General features: G+C 45.3%; 1 protein-coding gene across 1 annotated transcript; it reads left to right on the top strand.

Moving 5' to 3' along the window:
- The first annotated feature begins 7,988 nt into the window (after positions 1–7,988).
- CCL19 (C-C motif chemokine ligand 19) lies at positions 7,989–9,801 on the top strand. The gene is made up of 4 exons (XM_045468635.1): positions 7,989–8,282; positions 8,988–9,114; positions 9,348–9,441; positions 9,532–9,801. The coding sequence occupies exons 1-4, from the start codon at positions 8,222–8,224 to the stop codon at positions 9,550–9,552; spliced, it is 303 nt and encodes a 100-aa protein (XP_045324591.1). The 5' UTR covers positions 7,989–8,221; the 3' UTR covers positions 9,553–9,801.
- Positions 9,802–19,054: the final 9,253 nt, after the last annotated feature.

The following is a 19,054-nucleotide window of genomic DNA, read 5'->3' as shown; positions in this document are numbered from 1 at the left end:
TGGTATAGAAAAAAAGGCATGTGCTAGATTATTAGCTGTAATATTCTGTGCCAGGCATTATGGCATCTCTTAGGTCTTTGAAGGTGCTCTAATCTATGCAATTTCTCTAGGAATATAGCATTACTTTAAGTTTACTATTTAGTGGGAAATGTGATAGGGCAGGTATAGTTTAAAGGACTTCCACTTGGTCTTTCCTACTATAATTTTCCTTATTCACACAGGAATCAGTGTGGACATTTGGATAATTACTAAGTATACCTATTCCCACTATACATTCTGAACCTAGGGAAATAATGTGGACAGGTGTTAGAGACCCTCTGTAAGACAGACCTGTATTAAGATCCTCCTGTAACTTGACCTCTATAAACCTCCACTCCATCTGGCAGACCACAGTAGGATTTTGGGTCCCTAAGACTAGCATTAACTTGAGACAGTATCTAATAATGCCCCAAAGGTCTGAGTATGTCCTATTCTACATTCAGACTCACCCTAGCAAAATGGCTACAGATCTCTCTATAGAGAAGGCTTAGAGCAGTGACTCTCAAATTTTAGCATACATCAGAATTACAAGAAAGGCTTGTTAAAGTACAGACTGCTGAACCATTTGCAGAGTTGCTGATCCAATGAAGTTGGGGCAGAGCCCAATAATTTGCATTTCTGGCAAGTTCTCAGGTGATGCAGATGCTGTTGGTCCAGGGACCACACTTTGAGAACCACTAACTAGGAGAAAGATGTATAGAATCTACCTGTGAAAGAGACTCAAGCCCTCCCACCTCCCACTCGATCAAAGGGCTTTTGGTTTAGGAAACTGACTTAAGTAGAGGAACTAGGCAAAAGGTTGTAAATCCCCAGTCCAATTTGGATCAAATTTTTGCCCACTTAGATGTTTCCACTTAGACAGGTCAAGTAGCACATCAATAAGCTGTCCATCTATTTCATCCCTAGGAATGCTATAATCAATTAGCTAGCACCACAGATCCCTGTGGGCAAAGCACATAAATTACCAACTTGTCCTTACAGTTTATATGTAATTTCATTTACCTTATTGCTTATGGTTAGGTGCCCACATCTGACCTCTACCACTTAAGGATTCCATTATTCCCCTTGAAATAAGATTTTCCAGTCCCAAGAAGGCATCTTCTATCCTCATCTCTTGACTGCTAAAGAAGCCACTATAGTACTTTTCAGAGAAGTTACTGTTCCCTTCATTAAGCTTTTCTTATTGCCTTGGAGAAGGAAGTATCTTTTGGAGCCCTTCAGAGGTGTACAGTTAGTGGTTGTACATAACAAGTGCACTCCAACATTCCCATCTCAAATTTTGCAGTCCTTCCTCTACTTTGCCCCTCAAAGTATAGTCTATGGACCAGTAGCATCAGCATCACTTAGAAGTTTGTTACAAATGCAGCATCTTGGGGGTGCCTGGGTGGCTCAGTCAGTTAAGCATCCAACTTTGGCTTAAGCCATGACCTCATGGTCCATGAGTGTGAGTCCTGCATTGGGGTCACTGCTATCATCTCGGAACCCACTCCAGATCCTCTGTCCCCACCTCCCCACCCCTCCCCTGCTTGTGCATGCACTCTTTCTCTCCCTCTCTCTCTCTCTCTCTCAAAAATAAAAATAAAATAAAAAAGAAATGCAGCATCTTGGGTTTCACCCCAAACCTACTTAATCAGAATCTACTGTTTAATAAGACTCCCATGTAAATCACATGCACATCAAAGTTTTTTGTCAGTGAGGTTCTAACATCTCAACTTTATTGATCAAAGGCCACTGTTGAGTCCACACTTCCAGTAACCAACCCAACAGACTATTAATATCACTCCCAGGTGCAGAACTAATACAATTCTTGGGTGAGGGCACCATGTCAACAAATTTGTCCTCACTGGTCCCCAAGATTCTCCCAATAGAGTTTCAAGTTCCTGCAAATCCTTCAGCATACATGCTGTTGTTCTTAGAGCACATCTTATATATCCCTGTAGGCCTGGAGACTATGAGGAGTTGTCAGGGTAAGTCTTGAAGAAAAAAATGCATGCCCTAGGAGTTATTTTTTTTTTTTTAAAGCATTCTTTTTTTTTTTTTTTCAACGTTTATTTATTTTTTTTGGGACAGAGAGAGACAGAGCATGAACGGGGGAGGGGCAGAGAGAGAGGGAGACACAGAATCGGAAACAGGCTCCAGGCTCTGAGCCATCAGCCCAGAGCCCGACGCGGGGCTCGAACTCACGGACCGCGAGATCGTGACCTGGCTGAAGTCGGACGCTTAACCGACTGCGCCACCCAGGCGCCCCACCCTAGGAGTTATTAAAAACATGTTTTTAATGGAATAAAGGCCAGGTCATTCATGGTTTGCAGGAGGAGGAAGAGTGTTCTTCTACCAGCAAGAAATGTTCAAAGGAATTTGAAGATATTAAATTATCAGCTTTAGGGGCACTTGGCTAGCTAAGTTGGTAGAGCATGTGACTCTTGATCTCAAGGTTGTAAATTTGAGCCCCATGTTGGGCATAGAGATTACGTTTAAAAATTTTTTAAAATTAGGGGTGCTGGGTTGGCTCACTCAGTTAAGTGTCTGACTCTTGATCTCAGCTCAGGTTTTGATCTCAGGATCATGAATTCAAGCTCTGCATTAGGCTCTGTGCTGGGCATGAAGCTTACCTTAAAAAAATATTAAAATATTATAATTTTTTTTAAAAAACAAAAAACATTATCAGCTCTGTTCATCTCTGTCCAAACATCCTCATCACAAGTCTCAGAATCCTGCTCCTTTCCAACAGCACCCTAGCATCAGGTGTGGTGAGGTTGTGCATTTACCTGGTGTTACAACTCTACAACCCATACAATCAGGTCTTGGGCTTGATCCTCAGCCACATCTGTCATGTGATCACATACAATAAATATTTCTTAAGAATTCCATAGAGTTTATCTGGATCTCCACCCATACTTTGAGTTAGAAGTTCATGGTATCTGGGAATGCAAGCTGGTGCAGCCACTCTGGAAAACAGTATGGAGGTTCTTCAAAAAATTAAAAATAGAACGACCTTACGACCCAGCAATTGCACTACTAGGCATTTAACCACGGGATACAGGTGTGCTGTTTTGAAGGGACACATGCACCCCCATGTTTATAGCAGCACTATCAACAATAGCCAAAGTATGGAAAGAGCCCAAATGTCCATCAACGGATGAATGGATAAAGAAGATGTGGTATATATATGCAATGGAGTATTACTCGGCAATCAAAAAGAATGAAATCTTGTTATTTGCAACTATGTGGATGGAACTGGAAGGTATTATGCTAAGTGAAATTAGTCAGTCAGAGAAAGACAAAAATCATATGACTTCACTCATGTGAGGACTTTAAGAGACAAAACAGATGAACTTAAGGGAAGGGAAACAAAAATAATATAAAAACAGGGAGGGGGACAAAACAGAAGAGACTCATAAATATGGAGAACAAACTGAGGGTTACGGGAGGCGTTGTGGGAGGGGGGATGGGTTAAATGGGTAAGGGGCACTAAGAAATCTACTCCTGAAATCATTGTTGCACTATATGCTAATTTGGATGTAAATTTTAAAAATTATAATAAAAAAGAAAATAAGTTAAAAAGAAAAAAAAAGAAGTTCATGGTATCTTTTCACCCTTTTTTAAAATGTTTATTTATTTATTTGGTAGGGGTGGGGTGCAAGAATAGGGGAGGGGCAGAGAAAGAGGGAGAGAGAGAATCCCTAACACAGGGCTCAATCTCACGGACTGTGAAATCATGACCTGAGCCCAAATGAAGAATTGGATGCTTAACCAACCAAACCACCCAGGCATCCCTCACCTTTTTTTTTTTTTAATATAATTTTGCTAGCATTATCACAAACAGGCAGCCCATTCAACTATATATGTAATCACCATTTGAAATCCCATTTGTGGCCATAGTAATTAAGTACCTCTGTCATTTTTATCTCCTAATGCCTTGCCCTCCACCAACATTACACCCTATGCTTCAGTGGTGATAATCCAAGTGACTGTGATGTTTCTTGTGCTTCAGATTACTTAGTGTCTTCTTTACCCATGTAAAGGGATTATCTGTGACTCATCAAACATTTGAGCAGCCCAATCCTAGAATCCCATTGTGGGAATCTATTTCCTTGGATCTCTTCTAGTACCATTTACTGTATCAATCAGGATCCTGGCAGGTGGCACACTCAAAAAATTTTAACCAGAAAGACTTTAATAAAGGAGTTATTTAAGGGGTGAGGTGAGATTAAGAAACCAACATGGGACAGTGAGGCACCCAGGGTTTAGCAATAGTGGGAAACCATTACCATACCAAAGCCTGAAGGGGCAAGAAGAGGGAACAGTGTTTCAGGAGCCTTACAGAGAGACCCATAGAGAGGAGGGAGCCCCAAAGGATCTATAACTATAGATCAGTGGTTTTCAGACTCCAGCATGTATCAGTCACCTATAGGTGTGTTAAAATACAGATTATTCCAGTAGGTCTGGAATAGAACTTCAGAATTTGCATTTCTAACAAGCCCCCAGGTGAGGCTGATGGCTGCTGTCTGAAGACCACTCTTTGAGAACAACTACCAGAAAGAAAATTATTCACTGCCAGGACTGCAGCAAAATGAAGGATCTGGGGAATTAACCTCTCTCTCCTACCACCCACTGATCTCCTGCAGCTGCCTCCTGTGGACCAAACTAAAACAGAAGCTGGAGGGCAATTCAGTCTATACAGGTCAGCCTTCCAGAGAACAGAGCAGGGTAGAGAAGAGTGGAGAGTGGATGAGGGTGGGACGACAGAGCATAATCCGAACCACCATAAGCAAAAGAATGCATAGATCAATGGAAAACGAATAGATAGATGAACTGACATATATCTGAATGAAGGATAGAATAACAACAATAGTTAACAGTTGATGAGTGTTTATTACGAGCCAGCCTCTAAACTAAGGACATTATTTGCATTACCTCACTTAGTCCTAAGGAGTAGATCTAGCACCATTCCTATTTTACACAGAAGGATATTAAGACACAGGAACACCTATGGAGGAACAACTACATGGTCAACTAAACTTCGACAAAGCAGGAAAGAATATCCAATGGAAAAAAAAAAAAAAGACTCTTCAACAAACAGTTTTCCAAACAGGACAGCAACATGCAGAAGAATGAAACTGGACCGCTTTCTTACACCATACACAAAAATAAATTCAAAATGGATTAAAGACCTAAATGTGAGACAGGAAACCATTAAAATCCTATAAGAGAACACAAGCAGCAACTTCTTTCTCCTCAGTCATTGCAGCTTCTTACTAGACACATTGCTGGAGGAAAGGGAAACAAAAGCAAAAATTAACTTTTGCGACTTCATCAAGATAAAAAGCTTCTGCACAGTAAAGGAAACAACCAACAGAACTAAAAGGCAGCCTACAGAATGGGAATAGATATTTGCAAATGACACATCTGATAAAGGGTTAGTATTTAAATCTGTAAAGAACTTATCAAACTCAACACCCAAAAGCAAATAATCCAGTTAAGAAATGGGCAGAAGACATGAATAGACATTTTTCCAAAGAAGACATCCAGATGGCTAACAGACACATGAAAAGATGCTCAACATCATTCATCATCAGGGAAATACAAATCAAAACCATGGTGAGATACCACCTCACACCTAAAGGAATGGCTAAAATTAGCAACTCAGGAAACAACAGATGTTGGCCAGGATGTGGAGAAAGGGGAACCATCTTACACTGTTGGTGAGAATGCAAACAGGTGCAGCCAACCACTCTGGAAAACCGTATAGAGGTTCCTCAAAAAACTAAAAATAGGGGCGCCTGGGTGGCGCAGTCGGTTAAGCGTCCGACTTCAGCCAGGTCATGATCTCGCGGTCCGTGAGTTCGAGCCCCGCGTCAGGCTCTGGGCTGATGGCTCAGAGCCTGGAGCCTGTTTCCGATTCTGTGTCTCCCTCTCTCTCTGCCCCTCCCCCGTTTATGCTCTGTCTCTCTCTGTCCCAAAAATAAATAAACGTTAAAAAAAAATTTAAAAAAAAAAAAAACTAAAAATAGAACTACCCTATGATCCAGCAATTGCACTACTAGGTATTTACCAAAAAGATACAAAAATACGGATTTGAAGGGGTACCTGCACACTGATGTTTATAGCAGCATTACCAACAATAGCCAAACTATCAAAAGAGCTCAAATGTCCACTGATTGACGAATGGATAAAGAAGATGTGAAATATGTATACAATGGAATATTACTTAGCCATCAAAAAGAATGAAATCTTACCATTTGCAATGATGTGGGTGGAGCTAGAGTGTATTATGCTAAGCGAAGTAAGTCAATCAGAGAAAGACAAATACCATATGATTTCACTCATATGTGGAATTTAAGAAACAAAACAGATGAGCATATGGGGTGGGAGAGAGAGAGATGGTAACAAACCACAAGAGACTCTTAACAATAGAGAACAAACTGAGGGTTGATGGAGAGAGGTGGGTGGAGTGATGGACTAAACGGGTAATGGGTATTAAGGAGGGCATTTGTTACGATGAACACTAGGTGTTAATATGTAAGTGATGAATCACTGAATTCTACTCCTGAAACCAACATTATATTATATGTTAACTAGAATTTAAATAAAAATTTGAGAATAAAAATGAAAACGCTGACTTCAAAAAAATAAAAGACACAAGAACAGGAGAACTTGCACTTGGTGACACAGCTAGCAAGTGATGGAATTTGAGTCCCAGCCAAAGCATTCTATCTGTAGAGTCTCACTCATCTGTACTGTTCTATGATCAATGGACAGTTGGCAGACGGGCAGTGTGCAATAGTGGTAAAGAGTGTAAACCTTAGAGCAAAAGACCCATAAGTACAAGACACCTACTTGCCATGTGACCTTGTGCTCTGAGCCTCATTTTCTTTATGTGTAAAACAGAATAATAATATGATAATAATAAAAATTACTTCACAGTTTTTGTTGGGGAAGCTAGTAAAATCAAGTCCTTGATTGAGAGCCTAGCGTGTAGTAAACAATTAGAAATACTGTTACTATTATTATTACTAATGGATGGAAAGAAAGATAAGTTAGAAACTTATGAGGAAAACACCTCCCCAATCCAAAAGAGGGTCTAAAACTTCAGTGGGATCTTTGAATGGGTGTTCCCATATTAATTTCCCTTTTGAGTCCTTCTCTTCTCATCTATCTCTGGTCTTTCTCATAAAGATGGGAAATCACTTGTCCCCTGCTCCATCTGTTGATTCCTTGAAATTTGGGGATTGTTTGAATATGAGCTGACCAGTACCTCTCCCTAAAAATCCCCTCTTGGTTCCCAGGATTGAGAGGAAGGGAAGATGAAGGGGGCTATTCCAGGCCAGGCTCCCTCCAGCTGTTCTGTTGACCCAAGTGTTAAACATATGAACATGGTAAAAGAGAAAAGGGCAGTGCTGGCTGAGCCAGAAGTTGAATCCCAGAGGCCTGAGATGTGGGATAGGTGCTGGGCATCCTCCCAAGGAAATTCTCTTTCAAATATACTTGTCCCAAGGAAGGGACTGGTTCCCAGATAATGGATGGGCAGGCACTAGGAGGCTACCCCAGGCTCCATGGTTGTTCTGAGAGCACCAGAGAAGCATTCCTCACCACCACCCATACCAGAGAGAATAACCACAGAGACAAGAGTGAAAATGAGGGATAAGGCTAGGGAAGGGTATGCAACTCCTCACTCTGCACCCCACCCCAATCCTGACTATCACCACTGAAAGCCATGGTTAATGATGCAAATGCCACTGATGCAATAATGGAGAACCTCTATCTGGAGCTGACATTGCAAGGTCCCTTCTCTTGGCGAGATTGCAGACTGCTTAGTTTCTCCGAGATGAAGCCAAAGAAAGCAGAAGAGCAGGGAAGCTACTGAGGCGGGAAAAGGGAGGGCAGGGTCAGGTTCCATCAGAAAAAGGGGGGCAGAGGGGAATCCACGGAATGGATGTGGAGGGGAATTTCTGAGCAGGGAAAGTGAAAGTTCCAAGCCATAAATAGGAGGCAGTCGCAGCCTCACACAGGCTTTCGCACTCACATTCCCAGACCCGCTCACATCCCACAAGGACTCCTGTGCACTTCCCATTGCTCCCTCCCACTCCCAGCCAACTTTCACTGTCACACAGACTCTTGCACACACCCAGAGATTCACCCGCACTCCCGCTCTCTGCTGGTCTGCCTCTGTTCACCCTCCATGGCATCCCCTGCAGCTGCACTACTGGCCCTCAGCCTGCTGATTCTCTGGACCTCTCCTGGTAAGCCTTATGGTGGGGACAGGGGGTGGGGGTGTCTAAATGTCAGACTATTTGATGTTGGATGTGGGGACACTGAATGAGGTCTCCATGTTTGGGTGAATCCGGAGGTTCCTTGAACACTGTGTGTGTGACTGTGTGTGTGCCTGTGAGTACCTGGGCCCCTGAATTCCAATGTTTGTCCATCTCTTGGTGTATCCCAAGGCCTATGGCTACCTTCTCTCTGCAGCCTGTTTCCTGTTGCCTCAGTTTCCCAGACAGGAGAAAACAGTATATATCTGCTTACAGGAGAGAGAATGGGAGACAGGGCTAGTAGTCAAAATATTTAACAATTCACAAGTCCTCTAACCCCAGCCTCCTGCTACTCCCCACCCCCAACTCCCCACCTCCCCTCCCCACCCCTGTGCTGTGAACAGCATCAACTCTTCATTGATGCAGCAGTTGAGAGGTACTGGGAGAGAAGTTGGGATGATCAGGGCAGCAGGAAGGCATTTATGAGCCCTAGGGCAGTGGTTGTTTACCAAACAGCTTAGAAGTACTTCAATATATTTAGCAACCACTAGGGCCATATTGGCATATACCAGCTGAATAACTGATTTAGCTGCCTACACACACAGACGTGTGTCCTTAACCTCAGGTAGGGCTATCTACGGCCTCCCTTCCTCAGGGTCCCTATGCCCTGACACTACTTTCTTTCCCATATCCCAGCTCTGGGTGGTGCCAACGATGCTGAAGACTGCTGCCTGTCTGTAACCCAGCGCCCCATCCCTGGGAATATCGTGCGGGCCTTTCATTACCTCCTCATCAAGGATGGCTGTAGAGTGCCTGCTGTCGTGTGAGTTGTGGGGAGGAACTTGTCTAGCCTCATCCTCCTCTCCCCCATCAGCCATTGGTGATACCCCCACCATCTTATCTCTCTTCTCCTTGCCAAGCCCAACCTCTTCAAGTAAGCGCCTGATACTGGTTCCCAGATGTGGTCCCCACATCTTCCTGCCCCTCACACCAGGGCCTACCAGAGATCTGGGTTCCAGGGCTCCACTGTTTCTGATAACTGACCTGTGACTGTAGGTTCACCACACTGAGAGGTCACCAGCTCTGTGCACCCCCAGACCAGCCCTGGGTGGACCGCATCATCCGGAGACTGCAGAAGAACACTGCAAAGGCAAGCCCAGCCCTCCCCAGCCCTGCCTCCTCCCTCAGAGTCCTTGCCCAAGACCCCAGCCCATGACCTTGACTCTTCTTCCTCCCCTAGAATAAGCGCCACAGCAGTTAACCCATGACAGCCCCAGAGGGAGCCGTGTGTCTGAGTGAGGGGATATGAATCACTGCAGCCCTGGGGAACCAAGGACCAAAAGGGAGGATCAGGCCTCCAGCAACTCTGTACCAGACCTGACCCAGCTGGGACAGGGCCTGCAGTGTCAATGTGAGTGTGAGTGTGAGCAGGCATGAGTGTGGCAGGAGCACATCTTCTCCTCCACACCCAGACTGCAATGCTTCCAATAAAGCCCAACTGGTACCCATGGATCTGTCTGTTTGCTGTTTATTTTCTGTCCAAGAGGACCAGGATAGGAAATAGGGAGATGGAATGGCAAGATCTAATTTTCACTCTGCAACCTAAGCAATCTTTTCATGGACTCCTACTTAATACCTTGGGTTTTCAGGATCAACTCCCACAATCAGGGCCCCCACCTCATGTCTCTTCACAGCCCTGTGACACTCAAACTTGTGTCTGTTCAATGATTGAGCCAAACTCTTTCACGCCTCCCAGTCTTTGCTCTCCAAGGCAAAGTATCCAGATATCTCAGGGATCAGGTTTCACCAGGGCGGGAAGGGGCTTATCAAGAACCAGCTCTCATGGCCAGGGGCAGGAAGAGGCCCAGCTCTACTATCTGGGGGGAAAGTACCCAAACAGCCATGCCATTCCCTCTGTCAGGAACACTCTTCTCTCTCATTGGCTCACCTACCTTCCCATCTGGTTCTTAATGACTCTTTCTCCATGAGGCCTTCCTTGACTCTAGGCTGGGTTGGGTAGCCTCCCTTCATCCCAAGTCTTCAGAGAGCCCTGCTCCTCTCCCCTTGCAGTACTCATCACACTGAGTTATAACTGATAGTTTGTCAGCCTTCCTGGATAGGGATGATGCCTATTTTGGTTTCCACTGTCTCCCTGGTGTCCAGTATACTGCCTGGCACAAAATAGTCGCTCAATAAATATTTGTCTAGAAAATGAATAAATATGTGAGGAAAGGCTCAACAGCCAGCAGTGAGTGTCCATATGCCCATACAGAATCTGACTTTCAGGCCAGCCTTCCTCTCTCACTCAGTCAGGCTGGGCCAGGACCAGCCCCGTTTGAGCAATCCTGGGGCCACACTTATCTGGTAGTGTGGGATAGATAGACCTGGGAGCCAGAAGTCAGAATGGGAGAGGGCCCAGCAAGTGGAAGAAGGAGTAGCCAGGGAGCTAGGGAGATTCAGCATGGAGGAATCCACCACCATCTCTGCAGCCCATGTGGGCACCAGGGCCAAGGCAACACTAAGACCAGGGAGTTCTAAAGGAGTCTCCTCTTTGAGAGATGAAAGCCCTGTGACTCTTGGAGCATACTACAGGGCTGCTCTGGGAGGAGTGAACCCCTATGCTTGCGATGTCCCCTGAGGAAGCTGCTGGTCTCCAACTATGGCCTCTAAGGGACTGTCCCACTGAGAGCAGCAAGTCTGTGATGCTGAGGTTGGATGGTAGCTATGACACTGGACTGAGCATCATCACCCGAGAAGAAGGGTCATCACTGTACCAGATATTCCTCATCTGGCAACAAAACCAGGCCTGGGCAGCCTGGAAAGGGGAGCAGTGGTGAGGGGATTGTGCCAGCCCCTCCACACTGAGCTGAAATCATAGCAGCTTCTTCCTGCCCTCTGCTTCCAGAAGTAGGTATTCAAAACCTCAGATATCCCAGGTCTTAGAGTCACAAGGAATGGGTGGGATGGGGATAACTTGCAAAAACAACTGCTATGGCTGGGAAATTTGGCTGTGATGCCTGGAAGAAATTACTCATCCAATCCATGCACCCATGCATCCATCCATTTAGCTGTCTCTGCATCCATTAGACTGCCATCCATCCATCAACCCATCTACCCATCCATTCATTAAGGCAGTCAACCATGGAGCTCCAGAGGTCCCAGCTATAGACACCTTTTGAACCCTGTGCCCTGCTCTCCAGCAGGCAAAGGACAAACACAGGTGTGAAGGGAGCACATTGCCTCAAATCCTTCTCAGTTTCCAGTGAAGCCAAGTGGAGGTCAGCCTGCCACAGAGGCAGACACAAAACCTCCCTCTGGACTCTCGGGAGAGAAACCCAGATAAAGGAGGGGAAGTGAGGGAAGGAGCCCTGAGGGAAATGCTACAATTACAGAGCCCCTTGAACACTACCTCCCTGATAGTGCCACTGGGAGATGGACGGAGGGGGACAGGAACAAGTCCTGAACTCATGTGCCCAGCCCCCAATCCTACTTCTGCACTTCATTGTACCACTCCAATCAAGTCCCTTCCTTACTCCCCATCTCCAACACCTTAGTTCCCCCATAAGTCAGGTGTACAAGGAGGGGAACCTAATTTTTAAGAGTCCCTCCAAAGATTTGACTCATGCATCTTTGGGTCATCTTTTGGGTGAATGCTAAAACCGCAGCATTCACATAGCCTCCCCCCGCAAAGTCATGCACATTCAGAAATGTCCCTACTTCTTGGGTCCCAAGGGATACCCTCTGGGAACAAAGAAGAAGCTGAGATTCAGGAAGAGAGAAAATAATTCAGGAGCTAGTGAAGGAGCTTGGATTGAACAGCCTCTTGCCACACTCTGGAGGCCTGGTGAGTGAGGAATTTCAAGGAAGTCTGAGGGGGTGAACACTAGAGTACCACAGGGAGCAGGGATGCAGCCCTCCCCAACCCTTCTCCAGCTAATGCCTTCTCTTCCCCAGCCACCAGCCCCTCCCGGGCCCTCGGTCTTATCCTCTTATCTCCTGCCAGATACAGGAGATTGCTCTTAGCCCAGCAATCTGAGACTTGTCCTTCCCCACTCAAATATTCTCAGCATTGTGACTTTATCTGTTCACACCTGCTCCCTGTTTCACTATGATTTACCCACAAGTGTTATGTCATTTTGCCAAGTTATGGCAGGCCAGAAGCCTACCTGACAATGATGAGGCTTCTAGCTTCTCCAAGGGATAGTATGGACTTCCAGCTCCTCAACCAGAAGACAGGGGCCTTACTGCCTGGCTCTAGGTAGACACCCTCCTGTCTAGGACCCATGGCACCTGCTACAGGTTTAAGGTCAGCAGCTGAGTGAAAGCCCCCTACCCTGAAGGCCTATGGCCCTAGCAAACAACATCTCCCTAAAGGGACCTGACATCCCTGCTCAGAGAGCTCCCCAGCTCCCATCTACATGATGGACAAAAAGCTCTCTGTCCTGTCTATTGATAGAGTTCCCAGGGAAAGGGATTGGACCTGTTGATCTCAATTGTCAATATTGTTCTGCTCAGGGGCTGGCACAGAACAAGGCCCAGTACTCTTTTGATTAACAAAAAATGTAACTGAAAATGGCTCTTTCCCACAATACCCCATCCCACTCATACCTGGAGCACATCCAGTTCTCAAGACATGGGGGTTGTCTCTGTTGCATGGGTAAGTGTTTGGTAAGAGCCAGCCCCATACGGTTTTGATCATACTTTCATCAGCTCATGTTCAATTTCTTGGTAAGCCCCCACCCCCAACCCCCCCCCCCCTTTTCTGGTCTCCGGGAAACTTTGAACCAGCCAGAAAATCTTGGAAATCACAGTCTCACAAAGGAGCAGGACTCCCAAGTGGGGGAATTTCCTCTAAGAACCCCTCTGTAAGAATAAGCCAGCATTTCTCCGATCAGAGAACTTCCTCAGTGGTCCCTGAGACTTGTCCACATGGAAGGACATGGCTCTGTAATACCAGCTATTTCACCACTAGTGCTGGGCACTGCTTTAAGTACTAGTATCATTCTTATGTTACAGCTGAGGAAACTGAGGTGCAGAAGTTAAGTAGCTTGCCCAGGCTGGACAGATAGTGAAGTGTTGGGGGCGGGGGGGGGGGGGGGGGGTTTCTTAGCTGGGCAGTTTGGCTCCAGAATCTGTACTCTTAGCTACAACACATACCACCTGTCTGAGTTGACCCATTTCCTAAATAAAAGTGGGAAACAATACAGCAAGGCCAGGTCTGAGGAAGTGACCCTCAGGGAACAGGGAAAGTCATTACTTTGGGGTGCTAATCACATGCCAGCCTCCAAGCTGAGTCCTTTATGTGCATTATATCATTGCATCCTCTAGCAACCCTATGAGATGGAGATCACTAGTCCCATTTTATATATGAAGAAATTGAGGCCCAGAGAGGTAGTGTAAACTACCAAGTTCACTCAACTAGTGAGTGGCAGAGCTGAGATTGCACCCCAAGACTGCTTGAGGGGTAGCCCTTGGGCTGAGGGCTGAGGGCTGAGATGTTCAGTTGGGGTAGAAAGGCTTGGCTTGCTAGGAAAAGCTAGGAAAAAAACAGAGGAGAAGCTGGAGGCTCAGACAGGACATTAGTGCTTGAGCCCAGACACAGAGATGCCGCCTGGAGGGCTTCTAGCCTCCTGGGCTCTCCAGCTAAGGGGAAGTTAGCTTCCCCAAAGCTTCCAGGAGGTAATAAGCACAGCTCTCCAGGTCTATTCAAGCCTCAGTTTTCCCAAAGTGGAGCAGTGGAGATGGGGATCAGGCTACAAATATGCCCACATTCTTAACTCCATTCCCAGGGGAGTATCAGAGGCCAAGACCAGGTGACGTTAAAAGGAAAAGAGGAATAGAAGGGTAGGAGCTGGGATCCCAAAAAGTAGGGGCCAGACATTGGGGTGCTGTGGGCAAGGCTCCTGGAAGGGGCGGGGCCAGGCTTCTGAGCCAGCCAGGTTCTGGAGGGAACCTCCACAGAGCAGAGCATCTGGGGACCACAGGGGTGGGATCAGATTCCAGAAGGACTGGCATCTAAGGGCCATGTCCATCTTCTGAGGGGCCAGGATCAGGCAGGACAGGGGAGGAGGCCCTACTCCTGTTCCTAGGACCTTCTAGTCTTCCATGGCTCCTGTGGGGAGGCACAAGATGTGAGATTTCCTGGGCTCCAACACAGCAGAAGTGGGATGGTTTGAACCCCAGCAGTTTCCACAATGCCCTACCAGGACAACCGGATCCCCCAGGGCTCTGGTTCTCAGAATCACAGTCCCTGGAAATCTGGACCCATCACCATCAAAACCTCAATCATCTTGCTGATCTCATACCTGTCAGATCATCATTTCAAGGAGCATCCTCCAAGAAGAAACCACCCCTTCCTTCCAGGGGCCCAACACTTTAAAAGCCTTCCATCAATCCAAGAACACCTACTGACAGGACATCTCAATACCTAATAATGTCCCCATTGCTGACAGAACCCCCATGAATGTCAAAGTCCCCCATTACTATAAGGTCACTATTCCTCTCAGGGAAGTCTATCACTGTCAGGAAGACCAGGCCTGGTGTTCAGGATGTACAGTGCAGGACATCCACATTGTACAACTCCAGGGACACCATTTTCCCTGTAGTCTAAGTAAATGGAACCTCTTGGCATGGCAGCCCTAAGTGTCAAAATATCTGTTAGTGTAGGACCCCCCATAGTTTAGGGGCTACCATGACATAGGGTCCTAGCTTGGCAAATCATTGTGTCTAAAGTGATGCCACATCACTGGAACCCAGAACATTTATTCTTAACAGGCACCGTTCTAGGTGAACAAGACAGATATGGTCTTGGGCTTCATGAAGCTGAAGAAATCCTCTAACAAAGGTTACAGTACCTGCACACCACACCAAAAAAGGCAAATATACAAATGTATTAATAAAGATTCTTACTTGCAAGCTATTGAAACTCACTAGCTGATTTAAACAGAAAAGTAATTTATTGAAAAGACCATAGGAAGTTGAAGAAAATAGATGACTAAGGGAGGCTGAGCAGCCAGAACCATTTGCAAAGCTTGCAATAGAACCAGGATAGTCCAGACATCCCTCCAGGACAGCATCCCCAGAAGGGGATACCAAATTCCAGTACCACCCTTATGTCCAGACAACTAGAGCCCCTGCCCTGCATTCCATGTTTCAGAGGGCTCTACTCTGGCTCTCCTCCAGTCATATCTCTGGACACAGGACACAGAGGACACAGGAATAAGGAGACATGCTGACCTGTAGCTTGTGCTTCTCCTTCTAGATCACATTTCAGGAACTGAAAACTAGAGAATTCCCTGCCCAAGTAGTCCCAAGCAGCTTCCAGAGTCAGGCAGTCCTCTTCCACAGAGCCATCCTTCCTAGAATGGACTGCATCACTCTCTGCATCCAGAGAGTTGCCAAGAGGTAGCTATTTCCAGGGAACATGGAAGGAGCTTGTATGTATGGGGCTAGAATGTCTACACCAGGCACATGAAGCTCTTCATGGTACAGGATATAACTGAGGGTAGGAAAAGGAGGAGGACAAGTAGAGCACTGAAGTAAGCTCCCCTTACCACCTCATTCCATCATGGAACTCCAAGGAGTCTAAGAATTCTAAATTTGAACCTGACCTTCAAGATGCTCTAAAAGCATATTTTTCAAGGCAGTAAGAAAGGTATATTTTTATTTGATTTATAACTTTTAAATATTTAGATACACGGTATGTTGGCCTTCATTTGTACTGTTACTTCAAGCCCCACAAGTATCTGGTGATCAGCTTGCCAGGTTCTACATCTGGAATCACAGCTACAGTGCCCCTGGAAAACACACGTCACCTCTGCCACCATTCCTACCACTATCAAAATACATTCTCTACTACTCCTGCTCCTTTGCATCACTACTATCTTCCTATTCACAATCTTGGTAAGGTTTTTCTAATTGGCTAAGCCTAAGTCATGTGCCCAAGGGGGCTAGAAGAATTAGAATGTGACCTTTGGGTATTATATGATGGAAAGTAACTATTGGTTAACTAAGACTAATACAATGGGAAATACCTCACAAATAGGAAGGAGTTAAGGTTGTGGGCAGTGAAAACAATGATAAATATCTCTATAGTCTATCCTCTGGCTATCCAACATCAACATACACCATTTGTCCAAAACCCTAGCCTTCTTTTTTTTTTTTTTATTTTTAATTTTTTTTTTCAACGTTTTTATTTTTGGGACAGAGAGAGACAGAGCATGAACGGGGGAGGGGCAGAGAGAGAGGGAGACACAGAATCGGAAACAGGCTCCAGGCTCTGAGCCATCAGCCCAGAGCCCGACGCGGGGCTCGAACTCACGGACCGTGAGATCGTGACCTGGCTGAAGTCGGACGCTTAACCGACTGCGCCACCCAGGCGCCCCAAAACCCTAGCCTTCTTAAAAATTTAAGGGTATCATCTAATATAATATCTCTTTTGCTCACACAACCAAAAAACTTCACCCCTCTCCAAAGAGACACTGTTTAGAGCTTTAGCAATTACCACATCTGTCTTATTTAGCTTGGTCTTATATAATAAAATATCATAGTCTGGGTGGCTTAATCAGTTGACATTTATTTTCTCATAGTTCTATAGGTTACAAGTTCAAGATCAAGGTGCCAGCATAGTCAATTTCTGTTGAGAGCTGGTGAGACCTCTCTACTTATCTTGCAGATGACTACCTTCTCACTATGTCCCATGACAGAGAGATCTCTCTTTTTCTTCTCTTTTTTTTTTTTTTTTAATTTTTTTAAAGCTTATTTATACACTTTGAGAGAGCGTGTGTGTGTGCATGGGGGAGATGCGGGGTGGGTAGAAAATTCCAAGCAGGCTCCACACTGTCACAGGGCTCAAACCCACAAACCATGAGATCATGACCTGAGCTGAAATCAAGAGTCAGACGCCCAACCAACTGAGCCATACAGGTGCCCCTCTCTTTCTCTTCCTATAAGGCCAAAGTCCTATCAGATTAAGGTCCTACCCTTTGACCTCATTTAACTTAAATTACTTCCTAAAGACTCTATCTCCAGATATAGTTACAATGAGGGTTAGGGCTTCAACATATGAATTTTCAGGGGATACAATTCAGCCCATAGCAAAAATCCAATTCTAAATCCAAGATCTCAGGGTGGCATCCATTCTTCTTCTAGTTTGTTATTATATCATCTCTATTCTACAAAACCTTGTAACCACCACCAACACACCTGATTGGTCAAGGATAGGCTGGGTTATGCTGAAATAACAAATGACACCAAATCTGAGTACCTTAACACAACAAAATTCTATTCCCCATGCATATCAAGCCTGCTGTGGGTCTAGGCGGGACTTTAGCACAGCTGTGTTCCATGTGGTAGCTCAACATTCCAGACTGCCTTGATCTCTCATGCTTCTCCATCTCAACACATGTTTCCATGATCACTGCAGCCAGGAAAAACAGTCAGGGGAACTCTTGTTTAAACACTTCTATCTACAAATGACACATGCCATTTCTATACACATTTCATTGGCCAAAGTGGGTCATACAACCATGCTTAACTTTAAGGGAGCAACTGCCAGGAAGAGAAATAAATCACCGTCTTTGTGAGTAATAATAATATCACCACAACAATCTATCTTCAAGAATGGATTAAATGAGGATGAAAGAAAAGGGGAGTCAGTTAAAGAAATGGGGACATTTCAAAACCAGGAGAAAAATATGGTTAAATGCTATAGTCAGTAGTTCTGAAGCTAGCCCTGAGGCTTAATTAGCATTTATTATGTACTTCCTTCTCATACTAGTTTTCTATTGCTGTGTGACAAATCACCACAAATTTAGCAAATCCAAATTTCTTATCTCACCGTTTCTGGGGATCAATAGTTCAGGTAAATGTTGACTGGGTCTTCTGCTCAGGGTCTCACCAGACTGAACTTAGGTGTCAGCCAGGGCTGCAAATTCATTTCAGATTCAGAGTCCTCTTTCAAACTCAAAAAATATTGGCAGTTGTGCTTGTAGAACTGAGGCCCTGAGTTCCTATAGCTGCCTGCCACATGGCTCTGTCTACAACATTGTAGTTTGCTTCTTCAAAGCCAATATGAGAGCATTTGCTGATGCTTATTTCTTTTCTTTTTTAAAGTAAACTCTATGCTACATGTGGGGCTTGATCTCATGACCCTGAGATCAAGAATCACATGCTCTACCAACTGAGCCAGCCAGGCACACCTTTTAAAAAAAATTTTAAGGCTGGGGCACCTGGGTGACTCAGTTGGTTAAGGATCCGACTTCAGCTCAGGTCATGATCTCATGGTCCGTGGGTTCGAGCCCTGCATCAGACTCTGTGCTGACAGCTCGGAGCCTGGAGCCTGCTTCAGATTCTGTGTGTGTGTGTCTCTCTCTGCCCCTCCCCTGCTCACACTCTGTCTCTCTCTGTCTCAAAAATAAATAAACATTAAAAAAAAAAAAAAAACTTTAGGCTGCTGCTTTTTTCTTACCTCTAGACATTTTTTTTAATGTTTATTTATTATTTTGAGAGAGAGAAAGAGAGCATGAGCAGGGGGAGGGGCAGAGAGAGAGAGGAGAGAGAGAATCCCAAGCAGGGTCCGCACTATCAGCTATCAGCGTGGAGCTTGATGCAGGACTCAGTCTCAGGAACTGTGAGATCATGACCTGAGCCGAAATCAAGAGTCCAACACTCAACCGACTGAGCCACCCAGGTGCCCCTAGACACTTTCTTAAAGGGATCACCTGATTAGGTCGGGCCTATCCAGGGTAATCTCCTTTTCAATG

Source organism: Leopardus geoffroyi, chromosome D4, assembly GCF_018350155.1.
Source record: "Leopardus geoffroyi isolate Oge1 chromosome D4, O.geoffroyi_Oge1_pat1.0, whole genome shotgun sequence".
In the NCBI taxonomy this organism is placed as follows: domain Eukaryota; kingdom Metazoa; phylum Chordata; class Mammalia; order Carnivora; family Felidae; genus Leopardus; species Leopardus geoffroyi.
This window is presented reverse-complemented; position numbering and strand designations above follow the sequence as displayed.

Coding starts and splice junctions, on each gene's coding strand:
- CCL19 (XM_045468635.1), top strand. CDS start 8,222: ATGGCATCCCCTGCAGCTGCACTACTGGCCCTCAGCCTGCTGATTCTC. Junction 9,115..9,347: donor TGTAGAGTGCCTGCTGTCGT/GTGAGTTGTGGG, acceptor CTGTGACTGTAG/GTTCACCACACTGAGAGGTC. Junction 9,442..9,531: donor TGCAGAAGAACACTGCAAAG/GCAAGCCCAGCC, acceptor TTCCTCCCCTAG/AATAAGCGCCACAGCAGTTA.